We start from the raw sequence: 22,440 nt of genomic DNA, 5'->3' as shown, positions 1-22,440 counted from the left end.
GTATGTCTGAATCAAAAACAGCCATTAGCGTAAAATGTTAATTCAACGTTTTCAAGATGTAAACAAGTCTTACAAATCTCTAAAAACTTGCTCTTCTAGCTCCATTTCTTTCAATGGGATCGAGATAAAATTGTTAAGATATTAAAATCAATATTGACATCAACATACAGTCCACTTTTTTAAAAGCCTTTAAGGCAACAAAAAGATGTATGAGGTTAGTAAAAAATAAACAAAATAGATAAAAATATTCTTATTAATTAAAAATTTACAAAGTGAAGTCAAAAGGCTTGAAGACATTTCTAAAGTCAAGAGCGGTTTTGGTTTCTTCCTCTTTGGAAGCCGTGCAGCTCCTCCAATCAGCTCGATCCTCCATATCTAGCAGCTCGGAACTGGCCAACACTTCCCTGAAAGAATTTCTAATGTTGCAATTGCAGTTATACATGACATGAAACAATTACCTCAAATGTCATTCAAGCTTGCAAGAGTTAGAAGCCTAGCCGATAAATTCATCTGACAAAACAATTAGGTTGTGATTTTCGTACTTATTACCATACTCAGCCAGTTTGTCATATATCTAATCAAGAAAACTGAATTGACCTTTTAAAGCGGTCCTAAATGTTACCCAGCACTATCCTGGACTATAAAAACTTGACTGCATCTTTAAAGTAAAATTCAATACGTTAAAGTCTTTCCCAAACAGAAAAGTTACTGATCAGACCATTGTGTATCATCATGAATGAGAAATCTGGTTTTTAACGTTCTAAACCTGAACTTAATGTGCTCTTATCAGCACGAAAGAGCTGTAGTTATTCATAACAAAATGATCAATTGACACAACAGGTACCCTAAACCTTTTTTTAAAATCTTGTTTAGGTATAGAGTGTGTTGACGTTAGCAAATTATTTGTAAACAGATTTTACGAATTATGCTTTACTGTAGGCTCATACAACCAGACGATAATCTATTATAATTACATTTTTATAACAGGAAATGAAACCCCCTTTACTTTACAACAGGCTACTAAAGTCTGGACCACGTAAGTTTACAGTTGGTGGCAGCCAATCACAAGATACGGCTAGTGTCTACTTCGGTATCCAAAGGTCAATGGTGGTACCTGCCAAACTGGAGTGGGAAGTTTTTCCTGACTCTGTGGTAGAGACGCTCGCCATTGGGTAGTTCCACGTAGAAGTACGGAGTGTTAGGTTGGACGACCTGGTCCATTCTTGCGTGAGGCGGCAACTCATCCACAGTGAAACCTTCAGCCTCGGCACAATCCTGCCAACCGTTGACATATTCAAATTCACTAAATTTTATAAAGTTAAGGAATTACAATTTGTCTGTTTGTATTTTAACTCAAATATTTCCATAAACAAGTCATATTTTCAAACTCCTTTAAAATAACATTAGTTTTAATGTGTACTTAGGTTTTCTGCATCAAGGAAGGTAAAATAGTATATTACGTTACTAGTAGTTCCTGAAAATAAGTGTTTACCGGACGAGTGGATTACCATACGAGTCCGGTACACACATTTTGGACGAGTTACGTATGATAGTTTACGCCATACTACTAAATCCGTACAAATCCTTAAATATTTCTACCAACTAAAGGACTAAAAATCACTAGTCATAACCTCTCTAAGGGGTTATGTTTTTGTTTATTACCACTCATTGCCACCTAAATACAGTATAATCAGCTGATTGGTGTCCGGGAAAACTCATTGCAGTACAGTAGTACGCAATGAAACCCCATTTGAATAAGCTGGCGGCAAACAGCTGTTTTCTGGACTAAATACTTGCGTGGGAAGTTCGTCAAAATAATGTAGTGTGGCGTAAAAGTATTTTTTCATAGAATGTTGATAGTACATAATGAAATATTCAAATTTGATCAAGATATATTCATCAAGATATATATTCATAAACAAGCAAACTACAACGGGTTTCTCCATAAAAATAACATAAGAATTTCAAATATACCGTTTTTGGAATTTGTTTGCATTCTTTACAAAAATGCTCCTTTCTAAAATTTTTGTTACCGGTAAGCTCATTTCAACAGCCAAAATTTTAAAAAAATTGTGGGTATTTCTATATTTTATGTAACTTATTAGGGATCAAAATTTCAAAACCCAATAACAACATGTTCTCATGACCCGATCTTCTTGCCTATGCAGTTTAAAATGTGGATGAGAATGTTTTTGTCTGAAACTCTTGAATGATTCTAACTTAATTAATATCTAAACCAGATGTTCAGAATTTGAAATACATTTTGACTACAAGCACTTGATCCCCGTGCGTGGGACAGGCCCACATCTAGTTATGAAGATTTAATATTGTTGGTGGTAGAATACAATGATAATAGTTTAAAATAAATATGACACAGGAAATGCTATCTGACAACATTGTTGAGAATGTGAAAGTTTTCATTGTTTGTTTTTCTTACTCACTATTTACTTTAGATAAGTCAGCCTAAAAACTGGTTGGGCCTGACCAGTGATAATAAACCAATAGTCTTGACTGATATGTGTTATGTTATGACTGTAGTTTTATTAATTAGTCAGTAGTCAAAGTGCACTTTACCGGACACAGTTTTGGAATTTGCTTGCAAGAAAATCTACAGTTTACTGTGTGCTTAAGAGGACTTAAGCTCTGAGGAAAGGATGAATTTTGCCGTTCATAACGAAAATCCCGAGGTATGGGAGTATTTTGTCATTGATTATGAAAACCCCAGCAATGCCAAATGTAAATTTTGTTTGAAGCTTATACATAGAAGTGGGATAGCCATACATCATACAACAGAACTGTTTCAACATCTTCAATATGAACACGAGTTAGAGCTTAACAAAAACCTACACTCAACCCAGGCTATGAAAAGTACAACTGTATCTCAAACTGAGTCGAAGTTCTCAACCTCAAAAGATGGCAGCACCAGCACTGTAGAATGTAAGTACTTTGTTATTGAGGATGAAAATCCTAGTGTTGCCAAATGTACACTTTGTTTGAAGTCAATATATAGAGGTGGGATAGGCCTAAATGAAACCGCTACAGAATTATTTAAACACCTTCAATATCATAATATCGAACTAAACAAAAACGTAGAATTTAGTGAAGTCGTGAAAAGTGCAACAAAGTTTCAAACCGTACAGACCGAGTCAAAACCTTCAACCTCCAAAGATGCCAGCAAATTACAAAATCATGCTGAAACAACAATTCTTTCTGACATTCTTGAACTTGGCTTTGCAGTAGCTAAAACTCTTGAACTTGGTCACACTTCTGAAGAGATTCTAGATGATGATGTAGGCATAAGCAACAATGAAACAGAGTTTGAAGAAACATGTGACGGTCTTCTATCTCTAATGAGCGATTGTTTTCAATGTATGGCAGCGGCAGGGGACTCTAGCCCCCCTTATGAGATACCAACACCAATCAGTGAACCTCCTACAATTAATGTAGGTCCAAGTGATACCGAAGATGGGTCTGAAGTGATATGTGATGATGCTATTGTATCACTATTATGTCCACTTGTTACTCTGTGTCTTCAGTGTCTGGCAGGGGAATCTGATAGCTCTCAGTGATCAGATACGACCTCTGGACAAAAGAAAGTAACCCTTAGTTGATTGTACTGCCTGTTAAGAGCATAGAACCAAATCAAATGATACTTTTGGACTTGCGGCCAATATTCGTTGTTGAAGACCTGACCTCTCTTGGAACAAACCTTTGATCAAGTAAATAACACAGCTTTATGACCTTCAAAATCTCGTGGTAGTGAGCTAAAACTATTTCAATGGAGAAAACATTTGAGTTAAAAAGAAGAATGTTCTTCTCATGGGGAAAACAAATTATTTACAGCAAAGTAGGTTGCCTCCGAGTATTTGTGTATCGCAGCTAAGTTATGCAGAGCGCCTGTTTGACAATAGTGGACTGCTTAGATAAAGGGATTTGTTTTGTCCCCAAGCAGGTAAACATGTTTATTTTTTATACAAATTTACAGTGTAGGATTATTATTTAATTGGTTATTGAGAGGATTTTTTTTGTAAGAACTGTTTCCATTGATCCAATTTTTTAAAAGAGTTTTACATATTACATTCTTTCTAACTGTTTTTGTTGGTTATCAAATGTATATTTTTTTCAACGGTTCTTACGTATGTTTGGAAAGAAAGAAAGAAAACAATTAAGTATATTCAAATAGTAACTAGATGACCCGTGCTGCTCCGCAGCATTGAAATTAATAGTAAAAAAATAAAATAATAAACTTAATAAGGGCGGTACAACTTTAATTAAACTCTTATAGGGCTGCTGGATTAATTTCGCCTTATGACCAAATTAAAGTATAACACATTCCATATAACACAGAGAAAATCGTCCCGATGTATTTTTTTCCGTTTTGAAAATCAATTAATCCAGAACAATATCCACACACTTCCTAAAAGCACCTACAGAGAAAGCACGTACATTTGTTAACTTATATGTAACACAGCGTGAATGAGGCTTTATTAAGAATGTTTTATTAACAACAATATTTCTTGTAAAATAGACATCTCTGTCGGTAGAATTGCATGTACGCATATTCTCAGGAGTAGTTCCCTCCATCTGGTAATCTTTATTAATATTACGACTTTTATAATACTTCCTTCCAAACAATGTTTGCTGTTCGTCCACCTTTTGATTTAGTTTCTACTTTTACAGTATCGAAAGATTTCCCTCTCGATAAGGCGACGTACAACTGACCGTGACTAAATACTGGTTCAGGCAAGTACACACCAACTCGATCAATCGTTTGGCCCTGCGCCTTGTTGATGGTCATGCAGAACGCAACCTTTATGGGGAATTGTCTTCGTTTGAAAGAAAATGGTACTGTAGAATCTGATGGAGAGAGATCAATGCGGGGTAATAGTGCACGTTGTCCAATATTTGTGCCAGTTATGATTTCTAAGTCTAAACTGTTTTCATACATTTTCTTGACAATAAGTCTTGTTCCGTTTAGAAGACCTGCTGTGTAGTTTATTTATTTTCATATAAGAACCTTCGGTAAAATTCCGGCATCATTTGTGTAATTAATTATGATTATTAAGATTGGCATAGTGCTGAATCACAAACAAACCAAATGGTTCCAAAATAGAATTACCTCAACAGTACCTGTTGATTTTGACGGGTTTAACCTTGTATTTTTTATTTTTTTTTTGTATTTTGTATATTGTATCTTAAACCGATGCTTGTTGTGAAATCTGGACATGCATAACTTCAATTTGAAAATTCAACCATGAAAATTGGTCGAGTAGAGGAGCCAGACGAACTGGGAAATGAAAAACTAAATTTAACTACCAATAGAGCAAATTTATTTTACGTATAATCCGGGTTTGGACTGTAGCTACATATATTTCAATGCTTGATGGAAAATCTGTGCGTGCATACCTTCAATTCGAGACCTCAATCATGAAAATCGGTCGGCTAGAAGAGCCAATCGAACTCGGCTAAGATAAACCAAATTTAACTCCCATAAGAATAACATGGGGAGCAAATTTCTTTTACTTATAAGCCAAGTAGGATTATAGATAAATATATCCCGATGCTTGATGGCAAATCTGTGCGTGCATACCTGCAATTTGAGACCTCAATCATGAAAATCGGTCGGGTAGAAGAGCCAATCGAACTCGGCAAAGATAAACCAAATTTAACACCCATAAGAATAACATGGGGAGCAAATTTATTTTACGTATAAGCCGAGTAGGATTATAGATAACTATATTCCGATGCTTGATGGCAAATCTGTGCGTGCATACCTTCAATTTGAGACCTCAATCATGAAAATCGGTCGGGTAGAAGAGCCAATCGAACTCGGCAAAGATAAACCAAATTTAACTCCCATAAGAATAACATGGGGAGCAAATTTCTTTTACGTATAAGCCGAGTAGGATTATAGATAAATATATGCCGATGCTTGATGGCAAATCTGAGCGTGCATACCTTCAATTTGAGACCTCAATCATGAAAATCGGTCGGGTAGAAGAGCCAAACGAACTCGGAAAAGAAAAACCAATTTTTTTTAATATATAAGATGTTAATTAGACCAAGGCCGGGATTCCCATTTTTTTTAGGGGTTTAAAAAAGGTATTTCTGGTGTTCCCCACAAAACTCGTTGTAAACCCATTTTTAGGTAGTTTATCCGTTATGCCTCTTATTTGGAATTATATTTCACTGTCTTATGCATTGTAAAAAGAATGTAAACACAAGTTACCACCCGATTCTGCTGGGACAGTCCCAATTTCGGTTCCTTGTGCCTGTATTTAAGCCTACGTTAATCCGGGGGAGGGGATTACCGGGCCATGTCCCGATTTTTCCCTTTCCTAAGGTGGCAACTCTGATGTCATCCCACAGTGATATCCATAGCTAAAAGACCAGAATCTGTGCTACACTTAGAAATTATTACTATACTATAGTGTAACTCAAAATAGTTTGAAATATTCGTCAATTAAGTTATGTAAAAATTTAAATTTGCTAAATTATTAAAAAGTTTTGCCATTATATAAATATAAAATAGCTGTTATGGATGTGTTATTAAAACACGCTGTTTTTATTACCTAGAAGAATATTATAACTGTAACAGTTGTTATGACTTAAAAATGATTGATTAATTAATTGTTTAGTTGTTTAAATAAATCAATGTTAAACGTAGTTGATTTTATGTTTTGTTGGATGGATTTTATTTGTTATGCAATCTTAAGACTATTTTGTAGACTACCATGAATGTTTTGAACATTTATATGTTTTACAGATGTGTTTTATTTAAATTGTATAAATCCTATTATTTAGTTTTAAACTTGACATTATCTTTATTAAACTTTTCAGTTAATCTATGCAATATGTGATTGAAAGTTTATAACGTTTCATTGTCGACATTTCCAATTATGAATTGGTAAAACACAAGTTTCACAGGATTTGGAAAGTGAAGTCTTTTTTATCAGGTTGTAAAGGTAAAACCAGACAAGCTTAGTACAAAAAATAGCCAAGCTGGAAAAGGGAAAGGTAACAAAAAACATAAACAAAACTTAGAATATTCAAGTGAAAAAAAGGAACTTAAAGTTTAAACAAAATTAGATCTGTTAATACTGTTAGTACTGTTGACTGATCACAAAAGTAAGCTATGTGGTTTGCCAAAGAGAGAAGGTAATAATGCATATGATACACTACCGCACAGGTAGTTTTTTAGGTCTATAGACTCAAAAAATGACAGAGTGCAACAAAAACGAAGGTCAGGTGTGTGTGCTTTGTTTACCTGATGATTAAAGGTTACTATACCGTATGAGTTTCGGGTTTTGTGAAAAACTACATATATACACCCCTATTTACTATATTTTTTCCTCAGTAATGGAACAGTTTTGCAACAATCTATTTAACAAATACTCACCTTACTCTGTATTTTACACAGTAAAAAAGTAGATCTTACCTGGAAAACCATCTTCAGCTTTGGCACAACATCTTTAGGTACAGGGACAACCTGTATTTGGAGATGCGAGGTCTTGTAGTTCCTTTCGAAAAACACAGGTACTTTACCCTGTTTGGCAAAGCACTTTTTGAGGGCTCCTTGAAATCTTTGGATCGTTAAAGAAACATATTGGAGGTTATGTGGCTAAGGGTTTTTTTGTGGGGTGAAGGGATGGAATTATATAATCCTCACTCCTCACTGAGGCCAGCGTAGAGGCCATTTTATTACGTAACACACTTTTTCACCATTTTAAACCCTATGTGACAACTATGTAACGCTTCAGCAAACACCCCCCCCCCCCTCCTAGGTTAAAACAATAGGTCAGTAACATTAACCAAATATTGAATCATAAAATTGATAGCACTAAACAAAATTAACTTAGTTAAAGGGAACCCAAATGATGAGGATTTTTTTTAAAAGGGTATAGATTTCAACTAGCTAAGCTGAGAAAGTTAGATTCATTTTACAGTGCTTGCTCCTGGAGTAAACCACTAAACCTAAAGGATACTGTTGAATCTCCTCAGTGACAGATTCAGGTAGATGAGCAGCAGCTTGATGATGAGTCACTGGTAGTATAAGAAGATGATCTTCCACCAGACCTCCCTTAGCAAGGGCTAGGTACACCTGGAACATCACAATAGAGGATTAAAAAAAAGATTGGTCAGTTTGTAATTACAGTAGACCCCCTCTTAAACGGTCCGGACCTAGGTCGGATAACTCAAAAGGTCGGTTAAAACGGGCAATCCCTAAAATCATAACATAATGAAGTGCTATTCATTTGGAATTATTTAATCATTATTTTGAAGTCATACTTGCATTATTTATAAAATAAACTACTCTTACCTCCTTTTTCGTAATGATAGAAAAGTCACAAATAAACACAAAACACGGCTAAGTCAAATAGGCCTACTTTCAGTGGAATATATTATGATACTAGGCAATAGTCAATAAAATTCCTATTTTAATAACTTTAGTACTGTAATGTATTAATTGATACTTTCCAAATCCATCGTAATACAGAACAGAACCTTTTGTCAAAATTAAAGATACAAGCAACCATTTTGTTACAAGACAGGATGTTCATTTATAGCCTCTCACTGGAGGCTCGAGGTACAAAAACTATCTTGACCTTGGAGTTGTTAATCCTCCTTCCCTGCCCTCCCTACAAGTTGCGTTATTTGTTTACCCCAGCGATAAGATAATCAGTTCTTAAAATATTAACACACTTTATGATGTTACAAATTTGCCGCACAGATAACAAATCAGATCAGATATCTACGAACCATGATGACAAACTGACAAGAGGCTATGCTATATTTTTTGTGATCAATACAAAATAACTTATTCTTAGTCATATCCTGTGGAGATAAGCGTATGGTTCAGTTCCCATAGCCGAGCGTGGGAGCGGAAATGCCAAAATTCCTAGAAAGCGGCGGTTAAACCGAGCTGCTCTCAAAGCAAGGTCGGTTAAAACAAACTGTATTATTTTACGATCGAAGGCGGATAATCTGATTATCGGTTAATACGAGGTCGGTTAAGAGAGGGTCTACTGTAATCACTTACCAGAAAACACTACAAACACCTACATAGTAATAGTATAAAATCTGGACACACACAAAAAGAGTGTGACTGTGTCTAGGAGTTTGTTTTTTGATCCCAACTTTAGGAATTTCATAATACCACAGCAGCAAACTTGCTTACTAAGTGAATTCCCATTTACCTGGTTGGATTTTCAATATTTTCACTAAAATATTTTCCTAAAATTATCAGATTTATTCCCATTTTAAATAACATCAATTTTAATTAGTACTGAGGTTACTGCTACAGGGAAGGTATTAAAGTAGGGTTGTTATTGAAATGTTAATAACCTACTATGAAATAAAAGAATTAGCAACATTTAATTTTTTGACCCCCAAAATCAAAAATTAGGAAACTAATTATCACCTAATGAAACCTCGTTCTCATAGTCTGATCATGCTGGTCTAAGTTATAATGCTAACGGACATATAAATAAATAAATATATACATTAATTGTTGTAAATTAGCTAAATGCTTGTATATATGAGTTAGAAGGGTTTGGGTTTTTGGCTCTGGAGACATAAAAATAAAGAAAATCAGTCCCAGGTCTAAGTTTTTATGAGGGTCTAACTAAGTAATAGTTTATTCCCTATATGGGAAATTTGCAATAAAAATAGATATTTTCAAACACATTGGATAAGCTGTAGCCTCAATTTTCTGTTGGATTTTACATATTTGACAAGTTGTGCCAGAAAAAAACTTCATGAGTCATTGATGAATTGCAACTAGAAAAAGAGAAAAAAACTTACCTACCTCTCTTCCAATACTGATCACTAAGTGTTTTTCAACTTGTGGACTGGCGAGGCAGAACCAACACGATCCTGTCAATTAAGACCAAAAGTACATTACTTGGGAAGAAGATATTGGGATTATAAAATCAGTTCAGTAGTAATATAATCATCACAGAATTTTTTTTAAATTGAACATTTGATAGTAATCAATAAAAGTGGAAAAGTGGGACCTTTATTAACCACCACTACTGGAAAACAAAATTTAAATATGTGTATAGACGTGTAATGCAGAATCCAGGGTTTCAGGTGAATTTGATGTCAACTCTTTTTCTTTACTAGGCCAACTTCGATACGCTTTTGATTTTTACACTTAATTATTCAAAAAAATTAAGCCATGGGAATACAATAATCCATTGATTATTATTGTAGAGATTGATAAACAAAACTGGGCTGTATGGAAACGTAGACTATAGACACAGACAATGCTTCACATAAATAAGTGGTGAATTTTCCTTTTGAATATTAGAGTCATTAAACCTGTCACTTTCTGGATTTGGAATATACATTTTCATTCAATATAATGGATGTTGTATTGGAGAATTTTTTGTTACAGTCCCTTTCAGTTGTTTGGTCTCCTAACCAACCAATTTATTATTATTTCCCGGTAAATTACGGGGATATTAAACACCCTTGTACCATTGAATACCTTGGTCAAAAGTAGGCCTAGCCCGTTTCTCCCTGTGGTTGCCATCTTGATCATGTGGGCGTTTAGCCGCAGACATGTCGTAGAAGAACTGTTGCGTGCCTGAGTCATTGGCACCACTGAGACCAGCAGAAAGCGCACGGCCACTGTACGGCAGCTCGGTCTGGTCCGTCGTCTGCTGCCGCAGCTCCATGGGTGACATAACCTCAATGGGCGTCAGACTGGCAGCGTACAGCCACCGAGCGTCACTGCCCACTGGGGTAAAGATAAATGTGAGAATATGGCGAGTGTAGTTTGGAACTATTACCACACCTTCTGGATATAAGACAAAACTATACAGACATTTCTAGTATTTTTTTGTGTTATTCAACGCTATTGGCACTTTTCTAAATTTGTTGTGGGGAAAATTAAAACCCTGGACCTTTTACTATCTTAAAACATAATTAATTGATTATTGAGCCCAAAGACAAGTACCATCTGGGTCTAAGAATAATCTGGTTTGAAATCTAACCCTATCGGATACTGAAGTAGACTTCCATCTATATGGACCAGCTGTAGCCAATTTTTCATTAAAAAAGAACGTAGTTGTGTGAGCCAGACACAGAATGCGCTAGTGCCTAAAATTCTATTATTTATCTTATTTTTTGTTGCTGAACACTAATTTGCTACAGTTTTCAACTTTTACCTGGTGCCAACGCCATGAACCTCGTTAGATGAGAACCACTATCACATCCAGTGTCCAGGTTTCTAGAATTGCAGAAAAACTTGTTAAAAACATAAATGACTGTGTATCACAGACACAACTAAATATACTAAAATGATTAGCTAAACTTTTCCCTAGGCTTATTCTACCATTATTTTACTTACACAAATGTTATAGACATGTAAATCGAATTATTAATTATGTTTTGGTGATCAAAGCTATTGTAAAACCAATTTGCAGTCCTCTTCAGAACAGGCATCAGAAGGCAAACATTGCAGAATTTGCTCATCAGTTGGGACAGAATACTTGGCACTGTTTTAATTCCATGACATTTTCTTATTATGTAAAATAAGCTCAGATGACTCAAAGACTTGTAATTTAAGATTTGAAATTGGATAACAGTTTGTTTCGTATATTGAAACTAAACTAAGTAGGCCTACAAATAGAGGTAGTTTACAAAAATTAATAATCATAGACTATTAATAATAATAAAAATATAACTTAGGCGTAATCAATCAATGAATTCTGTAACTCGTTATTCACATTATACATAGTAAACAATAAATGGATTTAATAGCTTTATAAGAAGACAACTTTAACATGGGGATGGAATGTCTAGTTGTTTTATTAATAGTCAAAGATACACTGTTAAACCTAAAATGCATAAAACACCAAGTTGACTAGCTTGTCCTTTATAGGCCCTATTACCTAATAAGGTGTGTTCATCTTAATGATTTATGAGAGATAAGCCTAGATGATATATAATTTTTAGCAACCTTTTTTAACGTTTTTGTCATTGCTCCATTGACATAGCATACGTTGCAACTAAAATATCACTTTATCAATGCTGTTTGGTAAAAAATATATACTTGGAACTGCACAGTAAGTTATATGTACTGAACATGTAATCAATAACTAGTAAAATAAAGAATTACCTGTAAGGTGGTCTTTCATAGAATATGCCTTCTAAACCAGCGAAATGATACCTTGGCTTGATTTGTACGGCCAACCAAGACAATAGCTCCGAGCCAGATGGTACTCTGATATCCTGCAACAGACATTTCAGTGAAGCTCTACAGTGGCTGTGTGTTGAGAGTTTTTATAGACAATAGACAAAGCTTTATTGCACATAGCGCCTGGCACATAACAGTTACTAAAGTAATTCCCAAACTGGTACATAGTCATTAAATACAAAGTTGTCTTCAAGAAGAACTGGTAATTATTGGAATGAATACAATTTTTTTTTTAAGTCACCAATATTTCAAGAAGTTTTAATTTTATGGGACCATTTGCCAGCTACGCTGGCATCATCTGACACATCACAAAACTGAAGGTTGTGTTTATTTAAGTCAAGTATACTGTATACAGTATGCATTTAAACGGTCCGTTTTAACAAGTTTTTGGGGATGTCTGTTTAATCGGAAAAGCCGTTATCCGGACTGCCTCGGTCCCAAGGAGTCTGGATAAGAGGGAGTCTACTGTAGTTTTAACTTATAACACCTATAACTTTGTACTAAATATTTGTCCATTTTATTTATAAATAATGATTCCCATGCATTTAGTTCATTGGATTTTGTTATATTTTTTAGTAATTTAGTATTTCTTGATTGAAATTGTGTGGTCCGTTTCTAAACAATGTTTGCTATTGCTGATTTTTCAGGTCTGTTGTGTGTTATGTAAGAAGTGTGTTCTTTGAATCAAGTTATTAAAGTTATTACTTTTTTTTTGTCTTCACCTCACAACTGTCACACTGAATTTGATAAATGCCAGATTTTGTCGTATTTTATAATTTACTTTTAGGATTTCCAAGAATATTTTTAATTTTGTTTTTCACCTTAAATGAAACCATTAGTTCATCATTTTGCTTAAACTTTATATTGTTTGGTATAGGTAGTGCTTATCCATTTTTTCTTGTCTTTGATTGGCTCTAGTTTAGTTCTTTTCTTTTTGTTATTTTTTTAGCTTTGGTCAACATATTGTCTAAAATTTTGGTCTCATATCCATTATACTAAGCCATGTCTTTTATGTATTTAAGCTCGTTATTATGATTTTCTTGGGACAGTAGGGTATTTAAGAGGTGATAAATCATTGAATTAAAAGCTGATCTTTTTTGTTCTGTAGGGTGATGAGAATCTTGAGTGATAAACCTATTTTTTGGGTTGGGTTTTCTGTAAATATCAAACTCATTCGACCTCATTGTGAATTTAATTGACAGATAAAAAGAATTCAATTTTTTGACAAAGTCATTAAGGGTTTCCTTTTTAAATTTAATTTTAATCATAAAATTAAAAATTCACTATACAGTGGTGATGTTTTTATTTTAAATTGTACATCTCACACATTTTATTTTAAATTGTATCCTGACACGGGGCCAAGCCAGTACAATTTATCTTTAAGAAAAGATAAATCGTACACTATTATAAGGTTTAACAGATTTCTTCAACCTTTTCTCAAATTCCGTTATTACATCCTCCTAATTACTGCTCAATCTTGAAACAAATACCCACTTTTGATAATACCTCAAATTGTGTTCAACAACTAGATCGGTCCCAAATGAGAGCCACCTGTAAAGAATAGTCTTTCCACAATCTACTGATATTTAATGTTAGTTCCTGTTTCCATGTAATTTATGTGTAAGTTTTTTGGTACACTTAATGTTTTGTGTTTTTTATGACAGTCTTTAGCAGGAGATGGTTAAAATAGGATGTGGATAGCTTGAAGGTGGCTCCAAATTTGGACCAAATTGAATTGATAAATGTAATTTAAAAGATTACCATCCATAAAACTTAAGCTAAATTATATAACTCACAGTTTTCACACAAGTCTGTTGAACACAAAATACCTTGGCCTTAGATTAGAGTCCAATCATCTTTGCAAATTATTATTATAATTAATGGGATCTAACTCACGGTTTTCTCATCTCGCTGCGTGACACCCTGGGGCCACTGAGACGTAAGCAGTACATCCACGCCTCTGTATGACGGCTGTCCCTTGACGCAGGAGTCGCGCACTCTCACTACGTCCGCAGCTGTGAAGCGTGTAGCAGCGTCTCTGTCTCCCTCTGTACCGCTCACATACGCCACCTTCAGTCCCTCGCTCACGCTGAACACACCTCTTCTTCCTACACAGGTAAAACAGCTGATGTACCATATTATCGTGGGAAACATCTGATGTGTCACGTTGTTTCAAACAGCTGTGTACCACGCTGTTGTGTGAAACAGCTGATGTATCATATTGTTGTGTCAAACAGCTGATGGATCACATTGTTGCAAACAGCAGATGCTACTAGTCTTAAAACATTTTAAAATCACTAAATCAGAAATACCCTATGTGCATCAAATTACTAGATTACTACTATCTAAGCGTAAAAGGTTTAAGATTAGGTTTACATCATCTGCTAAGAGTGTAAGCTGATTCTTCTGCAAACTCCCCACAACTGTCAATGGCCAATCATCTAAAAACTCAGCCATAAGAATCTAGATAGCATGTTGGGTGTAGCAGTATTGGATTAATAGCACTTCCATGGGTCCAGAATAGCTCCTAATAATATCAAATTGCCATCTAATTCAAAGGAAAGAACTCTAACCTTATGATTAACCTCCTTATTATTGAAAAAGTTCCATAAAATATGTTAAAATCGTTATCACACACTATTGAAATGCATTCCTTCTGGCAATTATGAATATATTTTATCATTGTTAAGTTAATCCAAAACTCTTTATGCTTAACTAGAATTGAGGGAGCTCAGTTGAGCTTTTAACAAATGGTCCAGGCTGAAGAACAAACTGATTTTAATCAGTTGTAAAACAAATCATCTAATTCATTGAACATTCATCCATTAATCTTTGTCCATTCAGCAAATTAAAGTTACTTACCTAAATAGCTTATATTTGGAGCGAGTTCACTCCCGTTTATTTCAGGGTAAAACCTCAACTGTTCTTCGTCGTTAGGTCCCAATATGTTTGTATACACTGGAACTAAAAACCAACTGTTAATAGAATGTTGTATTACAAATGGGAAAGCGTAGGAAAAATAATTTCAATAAAGCAAACATTTAAGTATTATATTTACATACCTCTATTATTGACTAACTTATTGGATACTGTTGTATTAATAGTCAAAGGTATAATACAGACTAATATTTAGATTTTAAACTATGATAAACTGTAAAATACTATATTATAGCAACAGTTTTATCCAATTAAATAACAAAGACAACAAGTTTAATAGAATAGGACATCAATAAATCTTTCATATAAACTTTCAAAAGTTCTCAAATTTGTTACCTAAGTTAATTCCCTTGCAAACCCGGTAAATCACAGTGATAAAAGAAATCTTTTAAAAGTCTAAGGTTTTAAATGTTTGACCTTTGATAAGTTAAATTTTACTGTTTTGCAATCAATAATGTTTTTCGTGTCATGTCGTCAGCTATACAAAGAATATAAAACATTAACAGGCAATAGAGGTACCGTTGTAATTTGTCTTCTGTAATGTTGAGTACTTGCTTTCACCGATTAAAAATTTAATTTTTATGAATCTACTTAGGCCTACAGTTTTTTTCATGCTGAATCCAAAGATGCAATAAGTTTTATCAGAAAAGATTCCAATTGTCCAAAAAACACATTGTTGTCACAAGAAAACTACGATTCTACAATAAGTGACCGTGTAAGCCTATCTTGGAAGATCATTGTCATAGGCTAATTGAACATGTCAATATGACAAATTTCTAGAATAACAACTTGATATCTCAAACCTTACTTAAGTTACTCAGAAAACTCAAAACCTTAAATTATTACCCTTTCATTTTCAGTTTCTACAGATATTGAGGTCCTACTATATTAATTACATTTCCTATAAATAACATAAACAGTCAGATTAAACCTTTAAAATTAACTCAAATTATTATCAACAGCTTATCTTATTAGTCTATAAAAGACGGTAAAGAGAAAATCATTCTATCATGCACCAATAAGAATGAAACCTTACTTATATGTCAAAATATGTGCTGTATGCATTTCCTTAATCACGAAAATTGCTTAAGAAGAAATATTGGTACTTTCCTGTTATCTGGTACCTGCAAAAAAATTCTTTAACCACAAGTACAACTTCGTCGATCCAGAGTCCGGAGCACATACTACCGTTTAGGTTAGGTTAGGTTAGGTTAGGTTCGTTTACTTACAATACTCATGTTATTGATAAACTAACCTAACCTAACCTAACCAAAGTACAACCAGGTACCAGATAACAGGAAAGAATTTTTTCGCAGGTACCAGATAACAGGAAATGTTAAAAACCCAGGTTTTACATTTTGTTTTATTTGCTAAGTTAACATCTAGGATCTTTCATTTTGAATAAAATTTATACTAGGGCGCCTACCTGATTTCTTCCCAGTTTTATAAAGATTCCATTCTTCTTCTGACGTATTTGGACCAAAGAAATTACCAACACATAGTAAAAGATCAAATGGTCCATTCTTTTTGTTGACTTTTTCAACTCGGGAGAACAACGTTTTAAATTTTCCATTAACATCGCCACAAACAAGCCTGCAAATAAGAAATACAAAGTTATATTCTAAGTAACTTCAATATGTTTGTGAGATAATTGGATGACATGAGATTTATTGACGATTAGAATTGTATTTGGGGGACATAGGTACTAGATCACCAGGCTGCAAACCTGCTTAAATATGCCACCTTCTACGGGCCTCTGCACTATGGACCACCTCACCGGGGCTGGTGGCCAGACAAACATTTATCACACCAAGAACCAGGACTGTAGTAGCAAAATGGACATTGAAAAAATTTTAGAGCCTATAAGGCTAGGCAAAATTAATATATAAATATAAGTATGTACCCTTTTTCTCTCTCTCTTCTTTTTTGTTCAATCTAAATCTATAAAAAAAGTAGGCTATGTAGGCTATACCTTATGGACTCCGAAACCGCTCGCTAGATTGTAATGAAACTTTCAGGCATTTAAGCATTATTCAAGGATGGTTTGTGTGAAGTTTGGTGCAGATCCGTCAAAAGGGCTCCGCCCCAGAGGGTTTTAAGGGGTCCAATGTCAGACTTTTGGAACTACAATGTTTACAAATAAATATAATTTGAAAAGCAGATGTTTATACTTTCACCAACTGTTTTGTAGGTTTGAATAAGTTAATTACAACATTCTGTATTAGTCGTGATTTGAAATAGTGCTACACTGTTTCCACAGAATGTAGCACAGAAAACTATTTTACTTTAGGATAAGATCCAAATATATTAAACCTCAATCGCAGCATTCGCAGCACACGTGTGCAATCAATAACTTTTAAATTCTCCACTATTAAATATGTTAACATAGGCCTAAAAAGTAAAAACCTTTATCAAAATTATAAACAATAAAAGGGATGGCAATGTCTATTATTTTTATCTTTTGTTCAATACCCACACAATCTAACATAAACGATTATATAAGTGAATACAACAATCTAGAGTGCTATCTCAGGTACCGGTATTCAAATGCCTCCCAATTCGTCATTAACCCACCACATTACTGTCATTAAAAGAAGGAACTGCAATAATACTAATACGAAACTTAAATAGGCCTATACTCAAGCTGAGCAACGGAACCAGACTGACGATTAAAAAAGTGACACAAAAACTTGATCGAAGCAACAATCATCAGTGGTAAGTTTAAAGGAGAAATAGTCTTAATCCCAAGTATACCGATGATTTAATCCGAATTACCCTTTGAATTAAAGCGACTACAATTTCCTTTGAGTCTTGCTTTCGCAATCACCATTATAAGGCACATAGGCAATCCCTGACTATCGCCGGTTTAAATTTAGAATAAACATGCAATTTCACACGGGCAGCTGTATGTTGCGTGCTCACGTGGTGGTAGGTACGCTTCAAACCTATATATTTATACACCCAGTGGCGGTTCTAGGACCTCGTCAAGGAGGGGGCTTGGGGGGAGCACCCCCCAATAAAGCAGGGGGGCCCGTGGTTCCTCCCCCGGGAAAATTTGGAATTTTCAAAGCCGTTTGGTGACTTTCTAAGGCCATTTTTAACACCTAAAACCGTGCCCAATGGTCCATAAACTCCCATTTCACCTAGGTTGTTCGTCATGAGCAAATAGACATTTTAAAAATTAAACTATGACGATTGCATTCATGAATTTCAAAACACACTGTAGACTACGGCCATATCCTCCTAAAAGACGTTAGGTGACCTTCTACAGCCAGTTTATACGTGTCTAGAACTGTGTACAAAACCTCACATTTCCCCATTTATTTGTCATGAATAAGTAGACATTTTTAAAACTAACTATGACGATTGCATTCATAATTCTCAAACATATTGTAGGCTACTGCAATATCCTCCTAAAAAAGCTGTTTACTGACTTTCTAAAGCCATTATTAATGTTTATATCTGTGTCCAACTGTCCAAAAACCTCTCATTTCGCCCAGTGGCGGCAATAGTGGCGGTGCGGGGGGGCCCGCGAGCTAGGGGGGCCCGCAAGCTAGGGGGGCCCGTGAGCCTTGACCGGGATTTTCGGTAAATTTTACCGGCACACGGGTCCGCGATAGTGTGACAGGCTCAGCCACACGGGTCCCCTATCATACCAATATTTATATGAGAATTAAAATAGGCTACGTTTTTTTATAATAAAAATTTGTTCAAAACCTATAGTTCAAGTAGTTTACAACAACTAAACTAACACTATTACTTGACCGATCGATATAAATTATCTACCAACCTAAGTAAAAGAATTGTCATCAGTCATGCGGGTTGCATTAACTGTCCTCGTGGATTGTGTGAAGGCGCAGTCAAAATTGGTTACACAATAATAGGGCCGAATTTATAACCAATGTGGCCTCTGTCATCGTCACCCGCGGGGAAATGTTCTCGTCGATATCCGCAATCGCAGCAAAAGCGTAGGCCTAATCTTTCAATTTCGTGAGTGTGATATCCTCGCGGATATAAAAGCTTTTACTTTTAATTGTGCATTATTGTATTGAATACTGTGAAAATCGGCCCGAGCTTGATTTTCTGACTTTGTGCTTGATCTCTCAAACTTGTAGTCCAGGCTCTGCTCGGCTTGAAAATCGACATTATAGGCCTATTATAAAAATCAACCGTTTCCAAAGCAACCCGATCTTGAACGCACTAAAAATGTTACTAAGGGTCTCAGGCCAAATCAGATCGGTCCAAAATTGGGTTGTTTTGGAAACGGTTGATTTTTATAATAGGCCTATATAATGTTGATTTTCGAGCCGAGCAGAGCCTGGACTACAAGCTTGAGAGATCAAGCACAAAGTCACAAAATCAAGCTCGAGCCGATTTTCTCAGTATTCAATACAATAATGCACAATTAAAAGTAAAAGCTTTTATATCCGTGAGGATCACGCTCACGAAATTGAAAGATTAGGCTTACGCTTTTGCCGCGATCGCGGATATCGACGAGAACATTTCCCCGCGAGTGACGATGACGATGTCTCGGCGGCCGCAAATGTTCAATATTTTATCGCGATTGCGGAAGACGATAATGACGTTTCTTTTTTAGCGAGAGATATATCTAGGATTTAGCTGCGATTGCGGAAAAATGATTTACCCGTCACCACCGACGGGTCGCGGGGAGATATTAGGCCGTGATAATAGATTGGGCCTTGAACGCGGGAGATCGGGCGTGCTGCTATCTAATTATGTCATAGGTTTGGTTGCATTTGCAATCACGGTAAACTATGATAATGTTTCTTCCATGACTTATGACTACGGGAAGTATTTACGAGTTTGCCGCGATCATGGAAGACGATAATGACGCCTCGGGAGATGCCTTGTAAAGTTGATTGCAAAATTGCAAGTTTAGGCGGTAATACATGGGAAAATGTATTTAAAGATCATTGGGAGAGGGGGGCCCGGCGAACAAACTTGCGGGGGGGGGGGGGCCGTGGGTTCTTATCGCCGCCACTGGTTATTTGTCTTTGTCATGAGCAAGTAAAGTAGACATTTTAAACTCAAACTATGACGAACTTGCATTCATGAATTTCAAAACATAGGCCTACTGTAGACTACGAATCCATCTCCTAAAAGCCGCTTGGTGACTTTATAAAGCCATTTCTAACGGCTAGAACTGTTCCCAATTGTCCTAAAACCTCACATTTCACCTGTTAAATGTCATGCAAGCAAGTAGACACGTTTTTTAACTTTACGTTTTTCTCCATTTCATAGATCTGTCACAATATGTATAGTATCGAATTCAGTAATAGCATTGAATATATAAACTTTAACACTAGTGTTTATATAGTCAATGGTAATAGGCTACTGGTGCTACCGCTGATTGCTGATTGATGCCTGTGTAAAGTTAGTGGCTAGCAGACAATTTGACAACTAACTATGGAACATCAGGAAATCAGCTGTTTCCCCGTCCTCGCTCGTACGCTCGGCGCTTGCCTTTGCCCTAGCATGTCAACAGCTGACCGCTCTAAAATTTGATGATGCGTAGAACTTTCCAAAGCGTAATATTGTTTTATTCGTTGTGCTTGTGTCCACAAAGTTTATCTGTGGGACTTAATACTACTCCTGCTATCGCTTTTAAGTTTAATGAAAATTACATTGATGTCTGTTTTATGAGATTACGTATTTTAAGGACGAAATGTACGTTTAAATTGATTTTTCCAGGGTCCAAGGGGGGGGGCTTTAGCCCCTGTAGCCCCCCCCCTTGGAACCGCCACTGTATACACCTAATGAAAAAACAAAAAACATTGTTTATCCAATGGCAATTAAGTAAAATAAATACTCTATTTTTTGTCATAAGATATAATAAGTTACTGGGTTTAACAGTTTTGGCTGCCCGCTGTATAACTTAGGCATTAGGCCTAAGACTAGAGATGTGTTTTTTACTCTCTATATTGACACACTCTACAACCAGCTATATTAGCGTAGACATTTGATGTCATATCCCAAAACCTCGGCCTACTCTGTATTTTTAGGATAGGCCAGGCCTAAAACTTTCAAAATTGCATCTCAAAACATTGATCATGTGTGACTGAACACTCAGGAACAATAACACAACTGACTGGCAGTATAGTGCTGCATACTGATTTAGCCTTACCATAGTCTAAGCTCTTGATTCTGCAAATGAATAACAAATGGTGGCTAAAAACAGAAGCTGATTTTGGGTACACTTCCAAATCTGTTAGCACAAACAACCGAATGAGTAATATTGATTATTCGATTGTTTATTTCGATATATCGTTTGGTTAGTTAGGTTAGGTTAACCTTACCTAACTAACCAAACGATATTTCGATCGATATTTTCATTCGGTTGTTTGTGCCAACAGATGGAAGTGTATCCTTCAATTTTAGAGTGAACTGATTAAAAATAAATGCTGCTGTAGGCTGAATAACACCTGATTTATAATTTACCATTTTTGGGAAAGCTATGAATATAACAAATTAGTCTACATGCAAGGTCTAGCATCAACATCAAACGGCTTCTTATAGCGACTTATAGGTTAGAAACAAATACTTACACTTTAACGTTACCATTCCTTTTTTGGGCCATGCTAATTAACTTAAGTTTACAATAAGCCCAAACAAAAATTAAAGTAAATCACTAGGTTAAATAAAATGAATTTTCACTGGATAAACAGCATAACTTCAGTCGACAAGTCAAGTCAACCAACATCAACAACAAGCATAAATAAACAACACACAACACAGACAGAACACAACGACAACACAGACGAGAAAAGACCGAACGACTCAGCAACAGCAACAGTCAAACACCACCAGGCAACCTGACAAGTCGACAAGGTGGATAGCGCTGGGTTCACAACGATATGGTAGGCATTCGGATAAGTATCGATCGTCGTAGTATGAAATGAACTACTATCGAACATCGTAAATCGATTGCCTCCTAGAGCGCTACAGCCGAGCCGACTCGACTCGACACACAAAGAAGAGAGAGAAAGAGAAGACAGACAGAGAGGAGAGAGACAACAACTAGCACTAGCCTTCGAAGAGGATAATATTTCTTTTATTATTTAGTTATTTAATTTATTTCAACTTTGTTCCTTTTGATCAGTTCCATTGCCTAGGATGGCTGTTTTATAACTTATGAGGATTAAACTTAAGCTTGTTTTAATAGCCAAGGGCCTACCTTACCTTTGACTATTAATACAACAACCCAGTACTAAACTCATGAAATATGCCCTCTGCTCAGTTTGAGAATTCAAAATTCAAATATTTCTTTCCTTGCAATA

General features: G+C 35.5%; 1 protein-coding gene across 1 annotated transcript; it reads right to left on the bottom strand.

Annotated features, from left to right (window-relative positions):
- Window positions 1-235: 235 nt before the first annotated feature.
- LOC128996798 (CWF19-like protein 1) lies at window positions 236-21,883 on the bottom strand. Its single transcript, XM_054422272.1, has 12 exons — window positions 21,709-21,883; window positions 16,569-16,735; window positions 15,068-15,169; window positions 14,102-14,313; window positions 12,128-12,240; window positions 11,175-11,236; window positions 10,493-10,744; window positions 9,809-9,876; window positions 7,986-8,101; window positions 7,439-7,583; window positions 1,115-1,275; window positions 236-404 (listed from the first exon to the last, which is right to left on the bottom strand). The coding sequence occupies exons 1-12, from the start codon at window positions 21,738-21,740 to the stop codon at window positions 266-268; spliced, it is 1,569 nt and encodes a 522-aa protein (XP_054278247.1). The 5' UTR covers window positions 21,741-21,883; the 3' UTR covers window positions 236-265.
- Between the last annotated feature and the right edge of the window lie 557 nt (window positions 21,884-22,440).

Source organism: Macrosteles quadrilineatus, unplaced genomic scaffold (assembly GCF_028750875.1).
Source record: "Macrosteles quadrilineatus isolate MER2022 unplaced genomic scaffold, UCM_ALF_1.0 Scaffold_6__1_contigs__length_79288215, whole genome shotgun sequence".
NCBI lineage: Eukaryota > Metazoa > Arthropoda > Insecta > Hemiptera > Cicadellidae > Macrosteles > Macrosteles quadrilineatus.
Note: the sequence above shows the minus strand (reverse complement) of the source record. Positions and strands in the feature narration are given on the sequence as shown.

Excerpts from the sequence above, each read along its gene's own strand:
- LOC128996798 (XM_054422272.1), bottom strand. The coding sequence starts at position 21,740 with ATGGCCCAAAAAAGGAATGGTAACGTTAAAGT. Across the intron at positions 12,241-14,101 it reads CGCAGCGAGATGAGAAAACC|GATATCAGAGTACCATCTGG; the intron begins GTGAGTTAGATC and ends TGTCTGTTGCAG. Across the intron at positions 405-1,114 it reads TTCCCACTCCAGTTTGGCAG|GGAAGTGTTGGCCAGTTCCG; the intron begins GTACCACCATTG and ends AAATTCTTTCAG.